Source organism: Molossus molossus, unplaced genomic scaffold, assembly GCF_014108415.1.
Source record: "Molossus molossus isolate mMolMol1 unplaced genomic scaffold, mMolMol1.p scaffold_m16_p_2, whole genome shotgun sequence".
Taxonomy (NCBI): Eukaryota; Metazoa; Chordata; class Mammalia; order Chiroptera; family Molossidae; genus Molossus; species Molossus molossus.
The window spans coordinates 106,414,496-106,436,568 of NW_023425355.1; the positions used below are offsets into that span (position 1 = coordinate 106,414,496).

At 40.4% G+C, this 22,073-nt stretch overlaps 1 protein-coding gene and 1 pseudogene across 1 annotated transcript in view; both read right to left on the reverse strand.

The window, feature by feature from the left end:
• The window catches only part of RP2 (RP2 activator of ARL3 GTPase), a 45,811-nt gene that overhangs the window by 18,202 nt on the left and 5,536 nt on the right, over nt 1–22,073 (reverse strand). Inside the window, exon 2 of the mRNA XM_036270632.1 lies at nt 3,062–3,727. Within this exon, the coding sequence (XP_036126525.1) occupies nt 3,062–3,727 (666 nt within the window). The remainder of the gene's footprint in view (nt 1–3,061; nt 3,728–22,073) is intronic.
• LOC118635745 lies at nt 7,506–9,256 on the reverse strand (annotated as a pseudogene).

Here is a 22,073-nt window from a genome sequence, read left to right on the forward strand (position 1 = left end):
TAAGTGAAACAAAATTCTGTGATACTCCTAGTATATAACAAAACAGAATTAGCAATCACAGTTCCAGTCTAAGACTGTTCTAAGATATTTGTGTTATAATACAAGACTCAAGTTTTATTTTTTCCATCTCAGAATTAACTAGCTTATACACATTTTCCTAAAAACTCGAGCTTCATTTTTAAAAAAAGTGCAATTTCTCTCTCTCTCTCTCTTTTATCCTCACCCGACATTTCTTCCGTTTTTTGTTCAGATAGAGTGGGAGGGAGAGAGAGAAACATCGATGTGAAAGGGACACATCAAGTGGCTGCCACCCGCACGAGCCTACCAGGGCCGGGGACAAACTGCAACTGAGGTACGTGCCTTTAGCGGGAACTGAACCCGGGTCTCTCTGGACTGCAGGCCGACGCTCTAACCACTGAGCCAAACCAGCCAGGGCGCAATTTCTCTCTTAAGTCACTGGTTTTCACCGCAGTTTGATACCCTCTTCGCATGCACTTGACATTTGCTTCTTTTTGTTCTCTTTTCATACCTTAATTTTGTAACTTCAGAATTAGGTAGGACAACTAGCCCAAAAGTCCCAGGGTTTTTCCTTCTAAGCTGCATGATAGTTTCTGTTTTGACTCCATGCCCTTTTGGTCACATTCCTGCTCCACCAGGCATTTAGCAACTTGCCTTTACCACTGAGGCAGCATAGTAGCATCAGGCTTAAGAGTTAAGATGTGGCCTATAAAGCCACACTGCCTAGATTCAAGTCATGGCTCTGCATTTATCAGCTGAGTGACCTTTTGCAAGTTACTTACACTCTCTGTGGGTCATTTCCCTTATCTGTAAAAAGAGGAACAATGATACCCATTTCATAGGTTATTCTAAATTAAGTGAGTTAAATCCCTTATGACAGTGCCCGGAATATAGTACATACTATATAAATGTTAACTATTATCAGTATTCTTAGATTTGTGTTTTAAATTATTTTATATTCCAGAAGGACATCTAAAGAACCTCACTCTTTCTGGTCATATTGCTTTCAAGAGCACACAACACTTGCATTTTACCATAGATACAAAGGTTAAGAACATCTTATGATTAATGAAGACATTTGTTTTGATGGTCTTTTTCTTTAAACATACTATATATTATTTTCTTAATCCTCACACAAGGATATTTTTCCATTAAATTTTTTTTTTAGAGTGGGGAGGAAGGAGGGAGGGAAGAAGAAAGAGAGACAGATAGACATCGATGTGAGAGAGACTCAGAGACACATCAACTGATTGCCTCCCTGACCAGGCCGGGGATCGAACCCGAAACTGAGGTATGTGCCCTTGACCAGAAATCGAACCTGTGACTCTTTGGTCTAAGGGCTGATGTTCTAACTGCTGAGCCAAACTGGCCAGGACCACACTATATTATTCTTTATGTCCACTCCTCATTACCTACTAAAAGGAGTCTGACCTGAATAATTATATCTTTTGCAAACTGTATGTAGATTTTTAAAAATTGCCATACAATATAATAAAAATATTTTCCTCTCAGATGCTGGATTAACATATTATTAGGTAGCTCAAAGGCTAGAAACACCCTTTCTATATCTTATCAGATTCATAGCATGTTTTCATCGGATTGGTATAATAAAAAAAAAATAAAATATCAATGTCTTAAAATTATACTTTGGCTTCTGTTGTTCTGAAAACTGGACCTCGGATATACTTTGTAGATTTTTAGACATGTGTTTTCTACATTGTAGACTATATATCTACAAGAATTAGTCACTTTTAGTTTTTTTTCCCCTAAAACTGTTCCTCGTGACATAACTGTTACAACTCTTTAAAAGTCTATTCAGCACTACCTGGTGTGGGTCACTGGTTAGGGCGATGGCCTGGGCACCAAAGGGTTGCAGATTCAATTCCTGATCAAGGGCACATACCTGGGTTGCAGGTCCTGTCCCCAGCCCCGGTCAGGGTATGTGCAGGAAGCAACCAACCAATCAATGTGCCTCTCTCACATCGATGTCTCTCTCTCTCTCTCTCTCTCTCTCTCTCTCTCTCTCTCTCTCCCCACCTCCCTCCCTCCCTTCCTCTCTCTCTCAAAATATCAATGGCAAAAATATCCTCAGGTAAGGATTAACAACAAAAATAAGACCACTCAAAAGACTTGCTGAGTTTTATATTCAATTCTCCATTTCTGGAAGTTTGGTTTTTTAAATTCAAATAGACTCCTCCTGAAGAACATCCGATTACTGGATAATCAGATATCCCACTGGAACACCCATCAATGCAGGAACTGTTGCTTCTGGAGCCCATAACCACTATACCCCCAGTTATTTTTCAAGTGGAAGCTGATACCCAAAGAACTTTTCTCTATTCTCAAACTCACCAAAAGCCCCTGCTCATGAGCCCATGACCTCTGCTATGTCATCTCATTCTTCTGCACCAACCTCCCCTTCATGGCAACAGGGCAAAGGACAATAAAGAAAGTAATGTGAAGTTTGCTTTCATGGTCACAACAGGGTCCAAAAGTTGTATTCTTAAATGTCTTTCCTGCCTCCTAACCAATTGAAACTCCAAATAAATTTCCCCACTAAATAATTATAAAAGGTCATGTTTTACTATGCAGTACTACACTTCTGTGAGCTTCTGTGGAAATCATTTATTATAAAGAATGGAAGTTCTTTGAGGGTAGAGAATTTTATCAATGTTATCTCCAACCACAGCATACACTATATTTCAACAGCTCTAAGTTGCCATCAATTTAAAGATGCATTTCAGATAACAAAAATGTACAAAAACAAATGTGCATCCTTATAATCAATGAAATGCGGTAACAGAGGAACTTGCACATAATAAGTGCTTAATAAATGCTTACTGAATTAAATTGTATTTTTAAAAACCTTCTTTGGTAAAACATTTTGAGGCCTAAGCAACCAGCTTACAGATAAATCAGTAGGGGTCAAAGGACTATAACTTAAGGATTGTCTGTATTTCTAATAACCAATTTGAAAAGAATGAAAGTTCTCTGGAAAGTGGTATGTTTCTATCCAGGTGTATGTCTGTTTCTCTCTCCTTACCTCATCAATTAGTTTAATGGCATTTGCAATAGTATAATCACCAGCAAATAATACCACTAAGCATGATTCATCACTGCTCTTCTGTCTCTGACCCTGGGTTACAGGAACGATACTTCTATTGGCTTCTGTGGAAATGCGGACAGCTTTGAGCTCTTGGGTAGTAGGTAGAGGAACATGGTTGTGAATAACAGCATTTTCTGGAAGAAGGCTCCAGTTGAGTTCTCCTGACACAGGTGTAAAGTCATGGATATTACTCCAGTTATTATTGAAGATACTTAGCCCTGCATCTTTGAACTGGAAAGCTAATTCAGGGTAGTACCATTGAAAACAGCCAAACTTGATATTTGTGGAAGACTCAATAATGGGTTGAGTGGCACAGCACAAAAAGACTTCCAGCTTTCTACAGTCCCGCACACGAAACTGTTGGCAGGCTAGTGAGCACTTGCAATCTCCACAATTGCGAAAAAACACACTGCCTTTCACGGGTCCCAGAAAAATGATGCAGTTAGTACAGTCATCAATGGTAACCGTAGCAGAGTGATCAAAAATATAGATGTTACAGTTCTCACAGTCTTGAATGAGAAATTGTTGTCCTGCCACCTTCCCAGGTAAGCGACCCACTGTTTCATTCTTCAGTCCACTGAACATGTAGTCTTTTGGATCAACCTACAGGAACAAAACACAGACCTTGAGTATTATTAACATTATTGAACAAATATTGTCTATTGGGTGCCAGGCACAATTCTTGGTGCTGAAATAATACTTCCTATTCTCCCTGACTTTGCAGCATAGTTAGAAAATGAATAGAACAATTTTTTTTCCAATAAATAAGAGGCATGAGGGAAAATGGGAGAGGAAACTGATATAGATAAAGGAAGACACAAGGACATATCAACCAAACATTGTTTGGACATTGTTTGGATCCTGTTTCAACATACCAACTGTAAAAGCATTTTTTAAAAAATAATTGGAGGAATTCTCACACATACACACAGAATACTGGATGATATTAAGGAATATTTCAGCTCTGACCCTTTTTCTTTTTTATCCTCACCCGAGGACCTTTTTCCATTTCTTGTTCAGATAGAGTGGGAGGAGAGAGAGAGAGAGAGAGAGAGAGAGAGAGAGAGAGAGAGAGAGAGAAACATCAACGTGAAAAGGACACGTCGAGTGGCTGCCACCCATATGACCCATCCAAGGCCAGGGACAAACTGCAACCGAGGTACATGCCCTTAGCGGGAACCAAACAGGGTCTCTCTGGACCACAGGCCGACGCTTTAACCGCTGAGCCAAACTGGCCAGGGCAGCTCTGCCCCTTCTTCTTTTTCTGATGCTTCACTTTTAAAACTTCCGTTTCTTTAAAAACTTCTGAAATTGGAAGTGCACCCAGACTGAGGTGTACTTCTCTATCCTTCCATAAATTGATGAATGGGTCTTAGTTTCTAAACCCTGACTGATTTCTGTAATATGCTCCAGAAAATGGAAGAACCTGAAGGTCCAAGAATCACAGTATATCATAATTTGCATGTACAAGTTTGAATCAAACATTTATTGAGCTATTCCTACAATGTAATTTTTCAAATTTCACCATTTCTATCCTTAGATATTCTAAACTAAAGCTCACATAATTTTTTAAACAGTATGCCTGGAATCTGTCAGATTACTTTTTTAAAGTTGAACTGACTTATCAAAATACAGTCACTAAAAGGCCATTTTGGTTTTTCCAAATTACTTTGAATCTACTTGCACTGTTTTACCTCTTTGTGGGTATATAAATTTTATGCAAAACTATTCATGCACCAGAAACAGGTTCCCATAGATACAGTATGTAAAAATTCAATAATTTAATCACCTTAATCATTAGCAAACTAATGATTAATTAAAGTGATTTACTCAAGATGACACAATAAATGTGGTACTTATCCAGTTTTACATAATGCATTAGAAGGAGCACTGGTCTGTAGCATGAGGCAACAAAAAGGGCACTTATTTTCCAGTCTCAATTTTGTCATCAATGAGCAACATGATCTTGAAAATGGCAGTTTAGTTTTCTAGATCTTTAGTCATTCAACCGTTTGAACACCCATTATAAGCCAGACACTGTTTTAGACACTAAAATGAATATGACCAACTCTTTCCATAAGAGAAGTAAACACTAACCTAAACAGATGATTTAAAACCTACCTGACTGTATAATGAGAAATGTCCAGAATATTCTTGAAACATAGAGGGACACCTCGGGCAGGGGAGGTAGGGGTTTAAGACTTCTTGTACAAAGGGAGAATGAACAACCTGGAGTTCACCAGGTAAAAGGGGTGGGAGTGAAGGATCTTCCCTCCACACCAGGTGAAAGTGAAAGAATGAACAAAGTAAAACACTCTTCAGGGAGTGTGAGGAAAACGGAAAGTGCTTTAGCATTACCAGTGAATACTGAAATGGGAGTGAATAAACTAGAGAGGTAGGCAGAGGCATATTATAAAGCTTGGAAGTTATCCACATTAGGGTACCACAGAGGATTTAAATAAGCAAAATTTACATTTCAGGAAGATTATTCTGGTAAGAATAAGGAAAAGTGGAACATGGATCTCAGAGGCTGTTGCAATAATCCAGAAAGGGCTGGAACTAGAGCAGTGGTTAGTGTGGCAGGATGGTAAGAAACTAGGAAAATTCTTGGGCAAGTAGAATGGGGAAACTGAGACAAGAAAATAAAACAAGACCAAACAGTCTGGGCAACTTATAGCCAACTTGTGAATCGTAAGACCTTCCCTTCCCTAACCAAGGACACTTGGGAGTAAATGGTTTATACCCTCCTCCCTAATCAGAAAATACATAGCTTAAATCACTCTGGCCTGGGAAAATAGAGAACAAAGACCCACTTAATGCCATTTGTGCCAGCTAAATCCAAGGACAGATGAAGTTGGGGAACAAATAACAAAAACCCTATTAAAGCCAGACAGACCTAAGATAAAAGTAAAACAGACCAAAGAATAATCCAAAACTCCCCAATATACTCATTTTGATGCATCAGCATATTTAAAATACACCTGGAAAGCTGATGAATATTCTACTGAAACCCTCCCCTAAGATTCTCATCTGCAGAGGGGGGATACAAAGCCCTCAGGGCAAAGACTCAAGGCTGGCTAGGCATGAACTTTTTATTTCTAAGGGTCCCCACAAGACTCGCAACCAGGGAAGCAGTGGAAAGCTGCAGCTCGACCTGGGCTCACCCCCTGATCCTGTCTCCAGGCCCCCTTTTCTCTCACTTCCTAGTAACCTAAAGCAGCCCAGCCTTGTCTCACTTCTGTCACTGTGATCTTCACTTCCCAGTAATCTAACAGGAGCCCCACACCTAGCCTCTCTCCTGTTGTTTCTTTTGCATGTAAAACCAGAAGAACTTTAATAAGCTTTTATGGCATTGCAATTACAGGAACATTAACCCACAACATGCAACAGAAATGGTGATACTTTTTGGACATATTTAACAGATGAACGCGATGATATGATTAACAGGGACATATTCTCCTGCAGAAACAAATACAAATGATTTTTTAAAATTAATTTATTTTTGTTACAGATGTTTCTTTTTCTCCCACTGATACCCCTCCTCCCCACCCTGTCCCCAGCTTTGTTTTCCATGTCCATTGTTCATGTATACATGCATATAAGTTCTGTGGTTTATCTCTCCCCCTCTTCTGGGGATTGTCAGTCTGTACCCTACTTCCATGTCTCTGGGATTACCCCATTCCTCAGACTGTTATGTTCATTATATTCCACAAATAAGTGAGATCATGTGATATTTGTCTTTCTCTGCTTGGCTTGTTTCGCTTCAGATAATACTCTCTAGGTCCCTCCATGTCGTCTCAAAGGATAAGAGATCTTTTTTTCTTATAGCTGCATACTACTCCACTGCAAATGCAACTGATTTCAATGTTCAGGTTAGAAAATGTAATGTTCTTATTACAATTTCAAGTGGCATTTAGAAAGTTTAGTTTTCCCTTTCTAACCTCTAAAACACACCATGATTTTTAATGCAATTGTACACAACTGTTTCACACTGGAAACGATCACAAGAAATCAACAGGTGTAGTAAATTAGTGGGCTGATTGGTTTCATTTCTTTTTTTGTTGTTGTTCAGGTAGAGTGGGAGGGAGAGAGAGGAACAGAGAGAGAGAGAGAGAGAAATATCGATGTGAAAGGGACACATCAAGTGGCTGCCACCCACACAACCGACCAGGGCCGGGGACAAACTGCAACCGAGGTACATGCCCTTAGCAGGAACCGAACCCGTGTCTCTCAAGACCGCAGGCCGACGCTCTAACCGCTGAGCCAAACCGGCCAGGGCCTGATTGATTTCATTTCAATGGTTAGTTTGGAGAGGGCTCCTGCAGTGTTGTGGATTGCAGATGGGGAAAATCTGGGAGACCAGGAGGCAAGAACCTGGGTCTTAGAGTGGGGGAGGGAACATGCAGCGGCACACAGGGCAGGTGCCCGACTTCCGGAGCCAGATGGACAAGCACGGCTTATGGAAATAGTGGTGGCATGGCAGCTCGGTTGCCACTTCCCCCTTCACATATTCACTGCAACATGTGGGGCAACACATTTATTGCCCCACTGCACTGTGGTCTTCAGTGACCAGGATCTCAGGAAGGCTGTCGATGCTCTCCTTGCTCGCTGGTGGATTGGCCACCTCCACATCGCGAGAGACTCCAAGTGTGCAAGGGCCATTTCCATTGCCTGGGCCAGGCATTCTTCAAGTGCCATGTACATGAGGAACTGAGGATCCACATAGGAGATGGCTTCAGCCACCCCCAATCCATCTGCAAACCCATCAAAGAGGCTCTAATCCACTTCTAGGTCTTCGCTCACGCTGGAGTCATCTTCCAGGTTGTTGTTGCCAACCAGCATGAAGACCCCAGGCTGCAGAAACTCCTGACCAGAATCATTATCCCCCTCACTGCTGCTCTCATTGTCATTGTACTGGGACTTCTTCTTCCGGCGATGCCCACTCCGCTTCCTGAAAAGACGGTCCTTGATCTTCTTCAAGTTCAGTGCGTTTACTGCTGCCAGCGATGGCATTAGCACTGGGGCTGGCATTGGCATTCCCTCTGGCTGGCTCAGGTTCACACTCTTTCCCTGGCAGAGTGTCCCAGCTTTCTCCACTGGAGGACAGGTTTTTCTCCCAACCTCGATACCTGCAATACAAAGCGGCAGTCCACTCTTTGTCACTGTCAGAGTCTTCATCGCAGTATTTGTAGTAGTCATTGCTGAATGTCCAGAAGTCACGGTTGGCCTTGGTCCATGGCCGTCTAGGCACCTTTTCTGGCTTCACGTGGTTGTTCCTAGCTTCCCTCTTGTCCTCAGGGTACTTTGGCTCCGAGTAGCCACCTGAACTCTCCTCTCTGCCTCTCTGTGCCAGGCCACCCGAGCGGCACTCACCAGCGCTGGCAGTGTCCCGCCACCTGGAAGTACTATGTGGCATATCATCATCATCATCATCAGCAGCAGCAGCAGCAGCATCAAAAAATATTTTTGGTTTCGCGCAGTTTGGACTGGCCAGATTTCGGATTTTGGGCCTCACCACTGGTTCCTCTGCACCCTTTGGGGTGTTTTTCCCACCACCACATATACTCACAGGAGCCCTGCTGGGACATGCAGGTAAATGCTGCTCCTGTCTCTCTCCAGGCTGTTGCCTTTTGTAGCCACCTTGCTGTCAAAAGCAGAGGTCTAAGGAGTCATGCTCTTTTGCTGCAGGAACTCAGCCCTGCCAGCAGAACTTCTGGTTGCAGGGGCTGGGTCTAGCTTGTCAAGCTCCTCTTTCACATAGCAGTTAAAACTAGAGAACTGGGGAGGCACCCAGACCAAAGACCTCGCCCCTTTCTCTGGGTCATACAGCTTGTCATCTTTAAATTGGCCCATATTCCCCTCTCACTGGTACACATGCTCCACAGGCCCAGCCCCCTCCTCCTCGCTATCATCTGCCCCAAAAGTGTCAATATGTCCATAAGCCATTCCTCTTCTGCTACCCAGATCCCTGTACTTTCTTGGCGGGTACCTGGAATAGTCCTCATTATCAACATTCAGGCTGGTTCCCGAGTTCTCATTGCCATTTCAACAACGGGGACTGGTGGAAAATGGCGATCTGCTCCTCTTGGTGGTTTGACTGGGGGCTAATCTGTACATTGGGACTTCACATGTCGTCTTTCTTTGGCTGGAAATCCTTTCCTGCTGGCTCATGGATGGCCTGAAACAGCCAGGGCACCCGTGCGGTCTCGGGAGGACCAGTGCTCTCGGACCTCCGACCGCCAGGACCACAGGAGCAGCAGCTCCCCGGTGGGCTCCCCCTCTGCCCTCCTGTTGTTTCTTTTACCTTAATTGCTTCCTTTGTTTTACTGTCTCCAGCTTTAATTAACATACTCTCAAGCCCATCTGGACTTATGTTGTGAAATCATTCCTACATGAAGTCAAGGACCCACATACTACACACCTGCTCTGGGCTGGTCCCTGTCTGGTAACGGTAGGGAAAAGCAAGTGGGATGAATTTGAGAAATACTGAAGAAGAATCAACAGATTTGGTAATACAATGTCAATAGGAGGTAAGGCAGCCTGGCCAGTGTGGCTCAGTGGTTGAGCATCGACCCACACACCAAGAGGTGGCCGGTTCGATTCCCGGTCAGGGCACATGCCCAGGTTGTGGGGCATATAGGAGGTGGCCAATCTATGTTCTCTCTCATCGATGTTTCTGTCTCTGTCTAATATCAATAAAGGGAAAAAAAGGAGGTAAGGCAGAAGGACAGGTCAAAAATAATTCCTAGTTTTTTAGTGTTTTTCAACTTTTTTGACTACAAACCACATTAGTGCATTCTTCAGCACAGTCTAGTACATGTACTTATGAGTATTTGTGCATGCAAACATACCAATGAACTAAAAGTTTTACAATATACTACTTACCCTTATTTTGTGTTAAGCCCCCTATTATTTTCTATGATTCTACCCTCAGGTTTGAAAAATACTGCTCTAGTTTCTGTGATTGGATATTGGTAGTGCCACACACCAAAAAGAAAAAATGTAATATAGAAGGCAATACAGGCTTAATGTGGGAAGAATATGTTCAAGCAATTCCATTTCTAGGGTTTTGCAGGTGATGCACATGTATATAAAGGTACAGTGTTCCATTTTGGTCTCTATCAAGATATTTTTTTTATTGTTGAAAGTATTACAGATGTTCCCCCTTTCCCCCCATTTGCTAGCTCCCAGTTGCCAAAGATCAACCCCAAAGGGACTAAGTAAGAAAAGGAGAAATTATGAAAAATCTGTGGTGGAGTATAGTAAGATAAAATAGAAAAGGAACCACTGTGATTTTTGTTCTTGCTTCTCTCCCTCTCAAATCTTGAGGAAATAGTACATCCCCCACACCCCCTGAGACTCAGGCCTCTGGTCCAGACTTCCTTCAGAGTAAATTCAGGACAGGGTAGAAACCCTGTGCTGGTGAAGAGCTGAGATAAACTAGTGGAAACTAACTTTGACAGTCATTCAGGACCTCTACAAACGCTCAGAACTGGTGAAATAAAATCTAAGGTATGTCTTCTAATGCTGCTTTTCTCAATTATTCATTGGTCAAGTAGACTGAAAAAATAAAATTGACAATAGAAGATCTGAACCACACAATGAATAAACTTGAATTCTGCAACCAACAGCAGAGCATATTCACATTTTTCTTAAACACACATTAAAGATTTTTTTTTAAAATCCTCACCCGAGAACATTTTTGCATGTATCTTCAGATACAGCAGGAGGGAGAGAGGGAGGAAGAGAGAGAGAGAGAAACATTGATGTGAGAGGGACACATCGAGTGGTTGCCAGCCACACAACCCCATATGGGGTCGGGGACAAACTGCAACCAAGGTATGTGCCCTTAGCAGAAACCGAACTCAGGACTCTCTGATCCAAAAGATACTTAAAAAAAATCCTGCCTATTTGAAAATTAAAATATACACCACTAGAGACTTCCCACAGCCACATCAAAGCTACAACTAAACTACAGAACAACCATCATTCAAAACTGCCTGAAATCAAGCTGAATGTAAGTCCTACAATTACGAAATTAAAGAAGAAGCCACATTGAGAATGGTAGCAGGGATGGAGGGGCGACGGGCTGGTCCCACACTCACGTGTGCCAGATAAAAAAGGACGATACCTCGGCGGGGAAGGTCCTCCCTGAAGACTGAGAGGTCCCCGTCCCACACCAGGCACCCAGCTCAGGGTTCCAGTGCCAGAAGAGAAGTCCCCATCACTTCTGGCTGTAAAAACCAGCAGGAAGTGAGGCTGAGGGAGGCTGCGGCAGCTGGAGTCCCAGGCAACTCCTCTTAAAGGGCCTGCACACAGACTTACTCAGACTAGCACCCTCCAGGCTCCAGCATGGGGGAGGCAGCTTGAAAGGCACCAGAGACATATGGGGAAGAACTGAGTTGTTTGGCATTGGGGCAAGGGCTGGAGAGGCGTCTTTCTCCTGGACAGGCATGATGTTAGAGGCCTTTGTTCCTTTGGTGAGCCCTTCCCTGGGACGGCAAACAGCTTCCATATCTGGGCCTCCAGCAACCTGGATCACACTGTTTGCCCTACCCTGGTGATTCCCTGAAGCCTTGCCCCACCCAACTTTCAGGCCCAACCAAGCTGTTGCCAGTTGCTTTACCTTAGGATTGGCCTGTCTTGGATCCTGCTTCAGGTTTTCCTAAATTTTTTCAAACAAGCAGCATCTAGTCTCAGCTAGCCCCATATCTCTCATTAAGTAATACATAGAAACAAACACAGGGAGGTAGCCATAATGAGGAGACAAAGAAACAGGTCCCAAATGAAAGAACAGAACAAAACTCCAGGAAAAGAACTAAGTGAAATGGAGATAAGCAACCTAACAGATGCAGAGTTCAAAACACTGCTTATAAGGATGCTCAATGAACTTAGTGAGAACTTCAGTGAACTTACTGAGGGCCTCAAGAGCATAAAAAAGGACCAGTCAGAAATGAAGGATGCACAATCAGAAATGAAGGAGGCATTAACTGAAATAAAGAATAACTTACACAGATGCAATAGTAGAGTAGGGAAGCCAAGAAGCAAACCATTGACTTGGAATGTAAGGAAGTAAAAAACACCCAATTAGAACAGCAAAAAGAAAAAAGAATCCAAAAAATGAGGATAGTGTAAGGAGCCTCTGGGACAACTTCAAGCGTACCAACATTCGCATCTTGGGGATGCCAGAGAGAACAAGAAATTGAAAACCTATTTGAAACAATAATGGCAGAAAACTTCCCTAACTTGGTGAAGGAAACAGACATATAGTCCAGGAAGCACAGAGAGTCCGAAACAAGATGAACCCCAAGAGGCCCACACCAAGACACATCATCATCAAAATGCAAAAGGTTCAAGACAAAGAGAGAATCTTAAAAGCAGCAAGAGAAAAGCAGTTAGTTACCTACAAGGGTCTTCCCATAAGGCTGTCAGCTGATTTCTCAAAAGAAACTTTGCAGGCCAGAAGGGAGTGGCAAGAAATATTCAGAGTGATGAAAAGCAAGAACCTACAACCAAGATTACTCTATCCTGCAAAGCTGTCATTTAGAATCGATGCCCATATAAAGAGTTTCGCAGACAAGAAAAAGCTAAAGGAGTTCACCACCAAACCATTATTATATGAAATGTTGAAGGGTCTTCTTGAAGAAAAAGATAAAAAATATGAACATAATGGCAATAAATACATATTTATCGACAATTGAATCTACAAACAAAATGAACAAGCAGAACAGAAACATTTTCATAGATACAGAGAACATTTTGTTGGTTGCCAGATGGGAGGGGGGTTGGGGGAATGGGTGAAAAAGGTGAAGGGATTAAGAAGTACAAATTGGTTGCTAGACTGACAAACCTCAAAGGGAAGGGGGTTGGGGGGTGGGAAGAAATAAACCAAAGAATTTACATGCATATATGCATAACCAATGAACACAGACAACAGTGTGGGGAAAGGCAGGAGGGGGGCAGGAGCGGGGTAGAGGAGATCAATAGGAGAAAAAGGAGGAATATCTGTAATACATTCAATAATAAAGGTAAGTTAAAAAAATACACCACTGAATAACTCATTGGTTAAAGAAGAAATCATAATCAAAATCTAAAAATATTTAGAATTAAATGTTAAGACATCACATATAGGATACAGCAAAAACGGTGCTTTGAGGGAGCTCTATAACAATAAATAGCTACAATAAAAACTCTTAAAATTAATGAGTTAGCCCTGGCCGGTGTGCTCAATGGTTAGAGCACTGGCCTGAGCACTGAAGGGTCTCGGGTTCGATTCTTGGTCAAGGGCACATACCTGGGTTGCAAGTTTGATCCCTGGCCCCATCTGGGGTACATGTGGAAGGCAGCCAGTGGATGTCTCTCTCACATCGATGTTTCTCTCCCTCTCACTCTTCCCCCTCCCTCCCTCCTTCCCACTCTCTCTAAAAAAAAAAATCAATGGAAAAAATATCCTTGGGTGAGGATTAACAACAACAAAAAATTAATGAGTTAAATATCCATCTTAAGTAATTAGAAAATAACAGAATAAATCTAAAGAAAGTAGAAAGAAAAAAGTTGAAAATAATCACAGAGATTAATGATTTAGAAATAGAATATATAACAGAAAACATCAGCAAAGCCCAAAATAGGTTTTTTTGGGGGGAAAAACTAAAAAGCAGTCAAAATTCTGGCAAAAATGACCCAGAAAAGGATGAAAACAAAGAGCATAAATGAAAAGGGTAATATCACTATAAACAAAGTAGAAGGTAAAAAGAATACTATCAACTATATACCAACAATTTAAAAAAGATTTTGTCCATGGAATGAACAAATCTCTTACAAATAACTTACCACAATTCAAGAAGTTAAAAGGTTAAATAGAAAGCTATTACTACTGCCCTGGCCGGTGTAGCTCAGTTGGTTGGAGTGTCCTCCTATACACTGTAAGGCCATGGGTTCAATTCTGGATCAGTGCACATACCTACGTTTCAGGTTTGGTCTGGTCCCTGGTAGGATAGGAGGCAACCAACTAATGTTTCTCTCTCTCCCTCTTCCCCTCTCTCTAAAAACCAATAAAAATGTCCTTGGGTGAGAATTAGGAAAAAAAAAAAAGTGGGTAAAGCATTTCCACAAAGAAAACACCAGGCCCTGATGGTTTTATAAGCAGGTTCCAATTTTATTCATCCCAGTTTTAAGCAAACCCTTAAAGACAACAGACCTAACTCATTACCAACCTGCCCAGAAAGACCCTAGTAAGAAAATCAAAGACATAACAATAGAAGAAAAGGATAGGTTCATTTCACTCATGCTATAAATGTAAAAAAAAAACTGCAAATTAAACCAATCCTATAAAAAGAGAAAGCACCTCAACCAAGTTGGCTTTATCCCAGGTTGTGTGAAAATGATTCAGTATTAGAAAACCTTTCATTGTAAGTCACCATTACATGTTAATCCTAACTCCTATCACCCTCCTATAGGAACCTTATTCTTCAGTAGATGTGAAGCACTTGTTATGACTTGTCTATACCCTCTGCTTCTCCTTTGTCCAGAAGACTCTCCTAGTTCTATTTGCCCACTTGTCCAGCTTTTTCTGTGAAGTTTACCAGTTCCCTCCACCAGAAGCCTGCTCTCCTTTTCTGAGCACCTACATTATATTAAATACTAGTCTATACCCCCTACTATATTGTATGTAAGCTTTGGGCTGGAATCTTATAATCAATTTATTTAAATCTGAAACAACTCCTCCAATAAAACCTTTTTTACCCATATTTATTTTTCTCCAAAACACACTTCCTTTTAACACACATATATGAATTATATTTATTGTCTGTCTTCCCCCTTCCCTCCATTAGAACATAAGCTCCACGAGGGAAGGGATTATCTGTTTTGTTCACCCCTGTTTCCCCCAGACACCTAAAACAGTGCCTGTTACCACAAAGGCACTCCACACATCCTTGTTGAATCTATTTTAATTACTTTATCTTTATTACTTTAGTGTGTAACCTGAGGTAGGTGGTCTCCACGTGTCTCTTGAACAAACAGAAGTGAAAGGTAACTGAGTTTGATAATCACACACTTCTTCACACCCCATTTTCCATTCTATCCCCCCCAAAAAGAGACTGATAGTAATCAAGAACATGTAGTCTTCAGGACATTCAGTTAGGTGACTGTTCAAATTAGCCAACTTCTGAGTAGGAAGGTAAGATAATTATACACAAAGCCAAGCAGAGGCACTCCTTTGAATGCCAATCCTGGATCTCTCCTGTTTACATTCTCTTCTTTCCCATACTTGTAGTAAAAGGAAGGTGAGGCTGTCTTCCACTTGGAAGAGCCAGTTGAAGGGGATGGAAATGTGGACATGGAGCAGGCTAATGGGATCTTTATCTAGTCCAGGTCTTAAAGTGGGAAAAGGGAACATGCAAGAGTGGTTTGTCAGCCCTGATTCAGGTCTTAAGTAGGGTAAAAACATTCTCTGGTCTTCTTCAGCTTCTTGTCTTGGCACCAATCCACCTCCCACAGTGGGGATGAGAAGACCAAAAATGCCAGCAATAGGTATAGGGAAAGGAGTCCAGGAGTCCTGTCTCTACCAAGGCCTCAAACTCAATGGGCAAGAGGAATCTTTAAGTTTCAGTTTATGGTTTATCTCACTGCACCAGAAACTCCGTAAAATTTTAGGTAAAGTTTTATGTGGATTTTCCTGGGAAAACTGATTTGGAGTTCAAGGTTATGGCCAAACTGTCCTTGCCTAAGACACTGATAAGTTCAAACATTTGCAAGCATATTTATGAAAATTAGATAGGTAACAAACCTATGTTTGGATAAAAGTTAAAGAATAAAACAGTTAAAACTTGTTACTTAAAGGAACTTAGCTATTTTTTTTGCATGGGAAATTATTTTTGAATATTATAAGATATATAGCATTTAATGGAAATTTCAACTATATTAATTATAACATATTATAGTTAGTATTATATCAATAGTTGTAATTAAGACTTGTTGCAAATACAGAAATGAAATTTATTCTTAACTTTAAAATTACTGAGCTGTTGTCTTAGTCTACTTGGACTGAATGTTTATATCCCCTCAAAATTCATATGTTGAAGTTCTAACCCTACAATGAGGTAGTATTTGGAGGTGGGGTCTTTTGGAGATAATTAGGTTTATATGAGGTCATGAGGGTGGGGGCCTCATGAAGAGAAAGGAGTAGATTCTTCCTCCTTCCCTCCCTCATCTCTCTCTCTCTCTCTCTCTCTCTCTCTCTCTCTCTCTCTCTCACTCACTGACTGCAAGCACCCAAGAAAGGCCATGTGAGCTCACAGGAAGAAGGTGACTAACTATAGGAAGTGGGCTGTCACCAGTGAGAACTGAAGAACTCTTGGCACATGGCAACTCTGTACAAAGCCCTTCACTGAGAGATTTGACCAAACACTACCATAGCTTCTAGCAGCACAAAACCACCCCCCTAGGATGACTCGAGCCCCTCATTAAAATGCTTGCCTGAGAAAGCTCAATCCTACCAGGAACATTTACTGTTTTTTGTAGCCAATACCTGAAGATAGGCCCCTGACCTCCCTTTCTTAGAGCATTTACTAAAAAGGATTTACAGTTGTGAGTATGTACCTCTTACAAATCAGAAATAACTTTCTCAAGGATCTGTGAGCCATTCCTTTGAAATATAATTATCTGGAAGGATAGAGCCTCTGTCTATTAGTCTCTGTGGGAGGACAGAATCCTAACTTCCACAATGGCCAATTAACAAACACAGCTGGCCTAATCTCATTTACACTGACCAGCTTTGTAATTTTCACTTCTCTGACTACTGAGCCCCTGCTTTCCTCCATCCCAATTATTCTCCCTTTAAATGGCCCAAATCAGAACAGACCTCAGCTCTTTTCCCCATTGCCAATAGTTACTGAATAAAACGTTTTCACCACTTTAATGTCCAGATGTGTTTAATTTTTGACACCAAACACTTGATCTACTGACATCTTGATCTTGGAATTCCCAGCCTCTAGAACTGTGAGAAATAAATTTCTGTTGTTTAAGCCAGCCAGTCTATGGTATTTTGCCTTAGCAGCCTGAGCAGACCAAGACTGGTTGCCATAGCAAAATAACACAGTCTGGGTAGTTTAGACAACAGAAATTTAGTTCTCACTTTTCTGGAGGCTGGAAAGTCCAAGATCAAGGTACCATCAGGGCTGGTTTGTGGTGAGGAATCTCTTCCTGGCTTGAAGATGACTGACTGATCTCTTGCTATGTCCTCACATGCCCTTTCCTTGGTGGTTACAGGGCAAGTTCTATAATGTCTCTTCTTATAAGGATACTAATCCTATCAGACCAGGACTCCACCTTTAGGACCCCATTTAACCTTAATTACTTCCTCATCTCCAAATACAACCACACTGGGAGTTAGGACTTATACATATGAATTTGGGGAGTGAGGGCACAAATACTCAGTCCATAACAGCTGCCAATGCTGAGGAGCTTAATGTAATTTACTATACTTCTAAGTATTTTCTCTGGACACCTCAGTTCTCCTAGTTCATGGAGGGAAATTAATCCTATAGCTCAAGATCCTATAGTTTAAGAATTCTAAAGTATAAAATTATCTGGACTGTCAATATGGTCTACAAAGAAGAAACTTAAGATTTATGTTGCTGTACTTTCTGAACATTCTTCAGAGTTCTTTAAAACAAAAATAAGAATCAACCTGAAGCTTAGTACCACACTAATTTTACAAAAGTTACTAGTTCTCAAATAAAGTGCCTAAAATCACAAACATGGAAAGGTCACAGGTTAAACTACCTTTTTCACAAGAGCCACTTATGAAGTGAACGTAGTTTAGGCTGTATTTCTTACTACAATCTGTAAAAGGTGATGGATATACTTTCAAAATCAAAGAAATGTTTCAGGAGTTGGAATTCACCTGATATAGCTACTAAACTAAGTTAAATATTATTTTCCTAACAGAAAATATAAGTGAACATCTCAGTCTTTTACTAAGCAGTGATGCAAAATTTTCATTAAAATTCATCTCCAGCCCAGCTGGTGTGGCTCAGAGGTTGCCAGTTCAATTCCCGGTTAGGGCACATGGCCAGGTTGTGGGCCAGATCCTAGTAGGGGGCATGCAGGAGGCTGCCGATCAATGCTCTCTCTCATCGATGTCTCTATCTCTCTCCCTATTCCTTCCTCTCTCTCTTTAAAATCAATAAAGAAAATTTATTTAAAAAATTCATCTCCATAGTTAAACTTCCATAATGAGAATCTGAGATGAGATAATGGGACTTGTTAATTTCAATGGAAATCCAGTCTGGATAGAAGTTCAAAATTAGACTCAGGAGTATAAGAAATACTATATAGGTTCCAGCCACCATTCTAAGTGCTTTATAATTATTCACTCAGTCCTCATAAACACCCCTATGAGGGTTGTGTACTATAATTATCTCTGTTTTATAGATGAGAAAAGTGAGGCCCCCAGAGGCTAAATAACTTGCCCAAGGTCACAGGGTAAGTGCTTGAATTCAGTTTCAAACCTAGGAAGTCTGGCTCCTAAGTACACAACCATATCCAAATAGAAACCAATTCATAAATCAATGGAACAGAAGAGAGTTTAAAAATAGACTTACATATATATTGACAAAGGTGCAAAGGCAATTCAATAGAGAAAGGATAGTCTTTTAAACAAATAGTGCTGGAAAAATTGGACATCTATATGTCAAAAATAATCTCCCAAATATTGCACCATATATACCAATTAACTCAAAGTGGCTCATAGGACCTACATATAAAACCCAAAACTGTAAAACTTCTAGAAGAAAATGGAGGAGAAAAAATTTTTGTAATCCTAGGCAAAGATTTCCTAGGTGTGAAACCAAAAAACAATCCAACAAGGAAAAAATAAAATTGGACTTTTATTAAAACTGGAAATTTATGTTCTTCAAAAGACAATGTTAAGAGAAGACAAGTCATTACTTGGAAAAAAAACTTTTTTTTTTTGGCAAAACACATACATGACAAGGGACTTGTGTCTAGAATATATAAATAACTCTTAAAACTCAACGAGAACAAATAACCCAGTAACAATGGTAAAATATTTTAATAAACACTCCACCAAAGAAAATATATGAATGGCAAATAAGTACATGGAAAAATGCTCACATCACTAGTCATTGGGAAATTCAAATTAAACCACAAATGCAAACTAAACTACACTCCTATTAGAATGGCTAAAATTTTTTTAAAAATTCATCATACCAAGTGCAGATGAGGATGAAGAACTACTGGGTCTCTCATACATTGCTGGTGGAAATGCAAAATGGCACAGTCACTTTTTGAAAATAGTTTGTCAATTTCTTATAAAAGTTTAATATACAATTTCCATATGACTCAGCAATCCCACTTCTTGGTATTCACCCAAGTGAAATGAAAACTTATGTTCACTCAAAAACCTGTATGCGAAGGTTTATGGTAGCTTTATTTATAATTACTAAAATTGGAAACAACCTAATGTCCTTCAACTGGTAAATGGATAAAGAAATGTGGTACCATCCATATAATGGAATACTATTCAACAATAAAAGGAACTCCTGATACATGCAACAACATGCATGAATCTTTTATTTTTTTAATATATTTTTTAGAGAGAGAGGAAGGGGGAGAGATATAGAAACATTGATCGGCTGCCTCCTGCATGCCCCCCATTAGGGATCAAGCCCCAAACCTGGGCATGCCCAGGAATCAAACCAGGACCTCTCAGTCCATGGGATGACGCTCAATTCACTGAGCCACACTGGCTGGGCAATGAATTCTAAACGTATCATGCTAAGTGAAAGAAGCCAGACTCAAAAGGTTATAAATTATATGATTCCATTTACATGACATTCTCAAACAGACAAAACTATAGGGATAAAAAAATTGATCATAGGCTGGAGGCAGGGTTGAATACAAAGGAGCATGAGGAAATTTGGGAAGGATTATGAACTGTTCTATATCTTGTTTGTGGTGGTAGTTACTGATTGTATTCGTTTGTTAAAATGCAAAGAACTATACAATCAAAAGGATAAATTTTATTGTATGTAAATTGTACTTTAATTAAAGTAAACAAATTACTTAAAATTTAAACATTAAGTCAGTTTCAGTGTCACATCGCTATGTAGCTGAAAGGTTATTTCACAAATGAAAATGGCAAAGCCATGTAATTACAGAAATAATAAATACCAGCACCTTGACCTTTATACACTGATGATGAGTGGAAAGTGAAGTATTATATTTATATTAGCTCACTGGGTTGCTAAATATATAAACACAAAATAGAATTATAAAATTTTAGAATTGGAATTCTCCACTATCATCTAATCTAACCTTAACCTAATTTTACATCTTATTCCATTCCCTTTGTTCACCCAGATTTGCCTGAATGCTTCTAGCAATGCTTACTTTCCCTCATGAGATGCTCAAAGAATTAGAGAACTGGAAGGAATTTTAGGAAACTGGAAAAGCTAAATTACTTTATCAGTGAGGTACAGTGGAATGCACAATACAAATTAAAACCTAGTCCCACACACTTTCCACTCCCTGAGGAATAGGGTAGACCCAGAGACATGGAAGTAGGGTACAGACCGACAACCCTCAGAAGAGGGGGTGGGGGGGGGAGGGAAGAGATAAACCACAGAACTTATAAGCATGTACGCATAACCAATGGACATGGACAACAAAGCTGGGGACTGGGTGGGGGGGATGGGGAGGAGGGTGTCAATGGGGTAGAAAAGGAGAAACATCTGTAACAAAAATAAAACTTAGAAAAAAACTTTATATGAGTGAAGAAGTTGGAACCTTCATACACTGCTGGTGGAAGTGCAAAATGGTGCAAACACTTTGAAAAACAGTTTGGCAGATCCTAAAAAAGTTAAACATAGTGATACTATATGACAGGAATTCCACGCTTAGGTATACACCCAAGAGAAATTAAAACATATGTCTGCACAAAAACTTGTACATAAATATTCATAGCAGCATTATTTGTAATGGCTAAAAAGTAGAAACAACCTGAATGCCTATCAACTGATCAATGGATACATTTTAAAAAATATCCTATTAAATGTCATTCAGCAATAAAAAGGAATAAAGTACTGATACATGCTACAATATGATGAATCTAAAAAACATGCTAAGCTCTGGCCAGTTTGGCTCAGCGGTTGGAGCATCAGCCTGTGGATCAGAGAGTCCCGGGTTCGGTTCCACTAGGGGCACGTACCAAAAAAAATAAAAAGTAAAATAAAATAAAATAAAATAAAATAAACATGCTAAGTAAAAAAAGCCAGTAACAAAAGATCACATATTGTATTATTCCACTGATAAATATTCAAATAGGCAAAGCTACAGAGATAGAAAGTAAAAGTGTGGTTTCCAGGGACTAGGGAGAGGGGGAATGGGTATGGGTTTCTTTTGTAGGGGATAATGTTCTAAAATTAGATCATAGTAATGCTGACATAACCCTGTGAACTTATTAAAACTATAGACTTGTATACTTTAAAGGAGTGAACTGTATGGTATATGAATTATATATCTCTCAATAAAGCTATTTGAAATGAATAAACAAAGAACTATTTATTTTCTTTAAAAAACAACAACTTTGCCCTGACCGGTTGCTCAGTGGTTAGAGCATCAGCCCACGGTCCAGAGAGTCCCGGGTTCAGTTCCCGCTAGGGGCATGTACCTCAGTTGCAGTTTGTCCCTGGGGTCGTGTGGATGACAGCCACTCGATGTGTCTCTCTCATATCAATGTTTCTCTCTCTCTCTCCCCTCCTCTCTCTCTCCTGCTCTGTCTGAAGATAAATGCAAAAATGTCCTCGGGTGAGGATAAAAAAAAACAACAACAAAAAAACAACTTTATGTAAAGGATTTAAAATATGTTTACAAATTCTTTGACACTCCTTCCATCAAGAGGTCCCCTCCTCTTGGACGTGGGTGA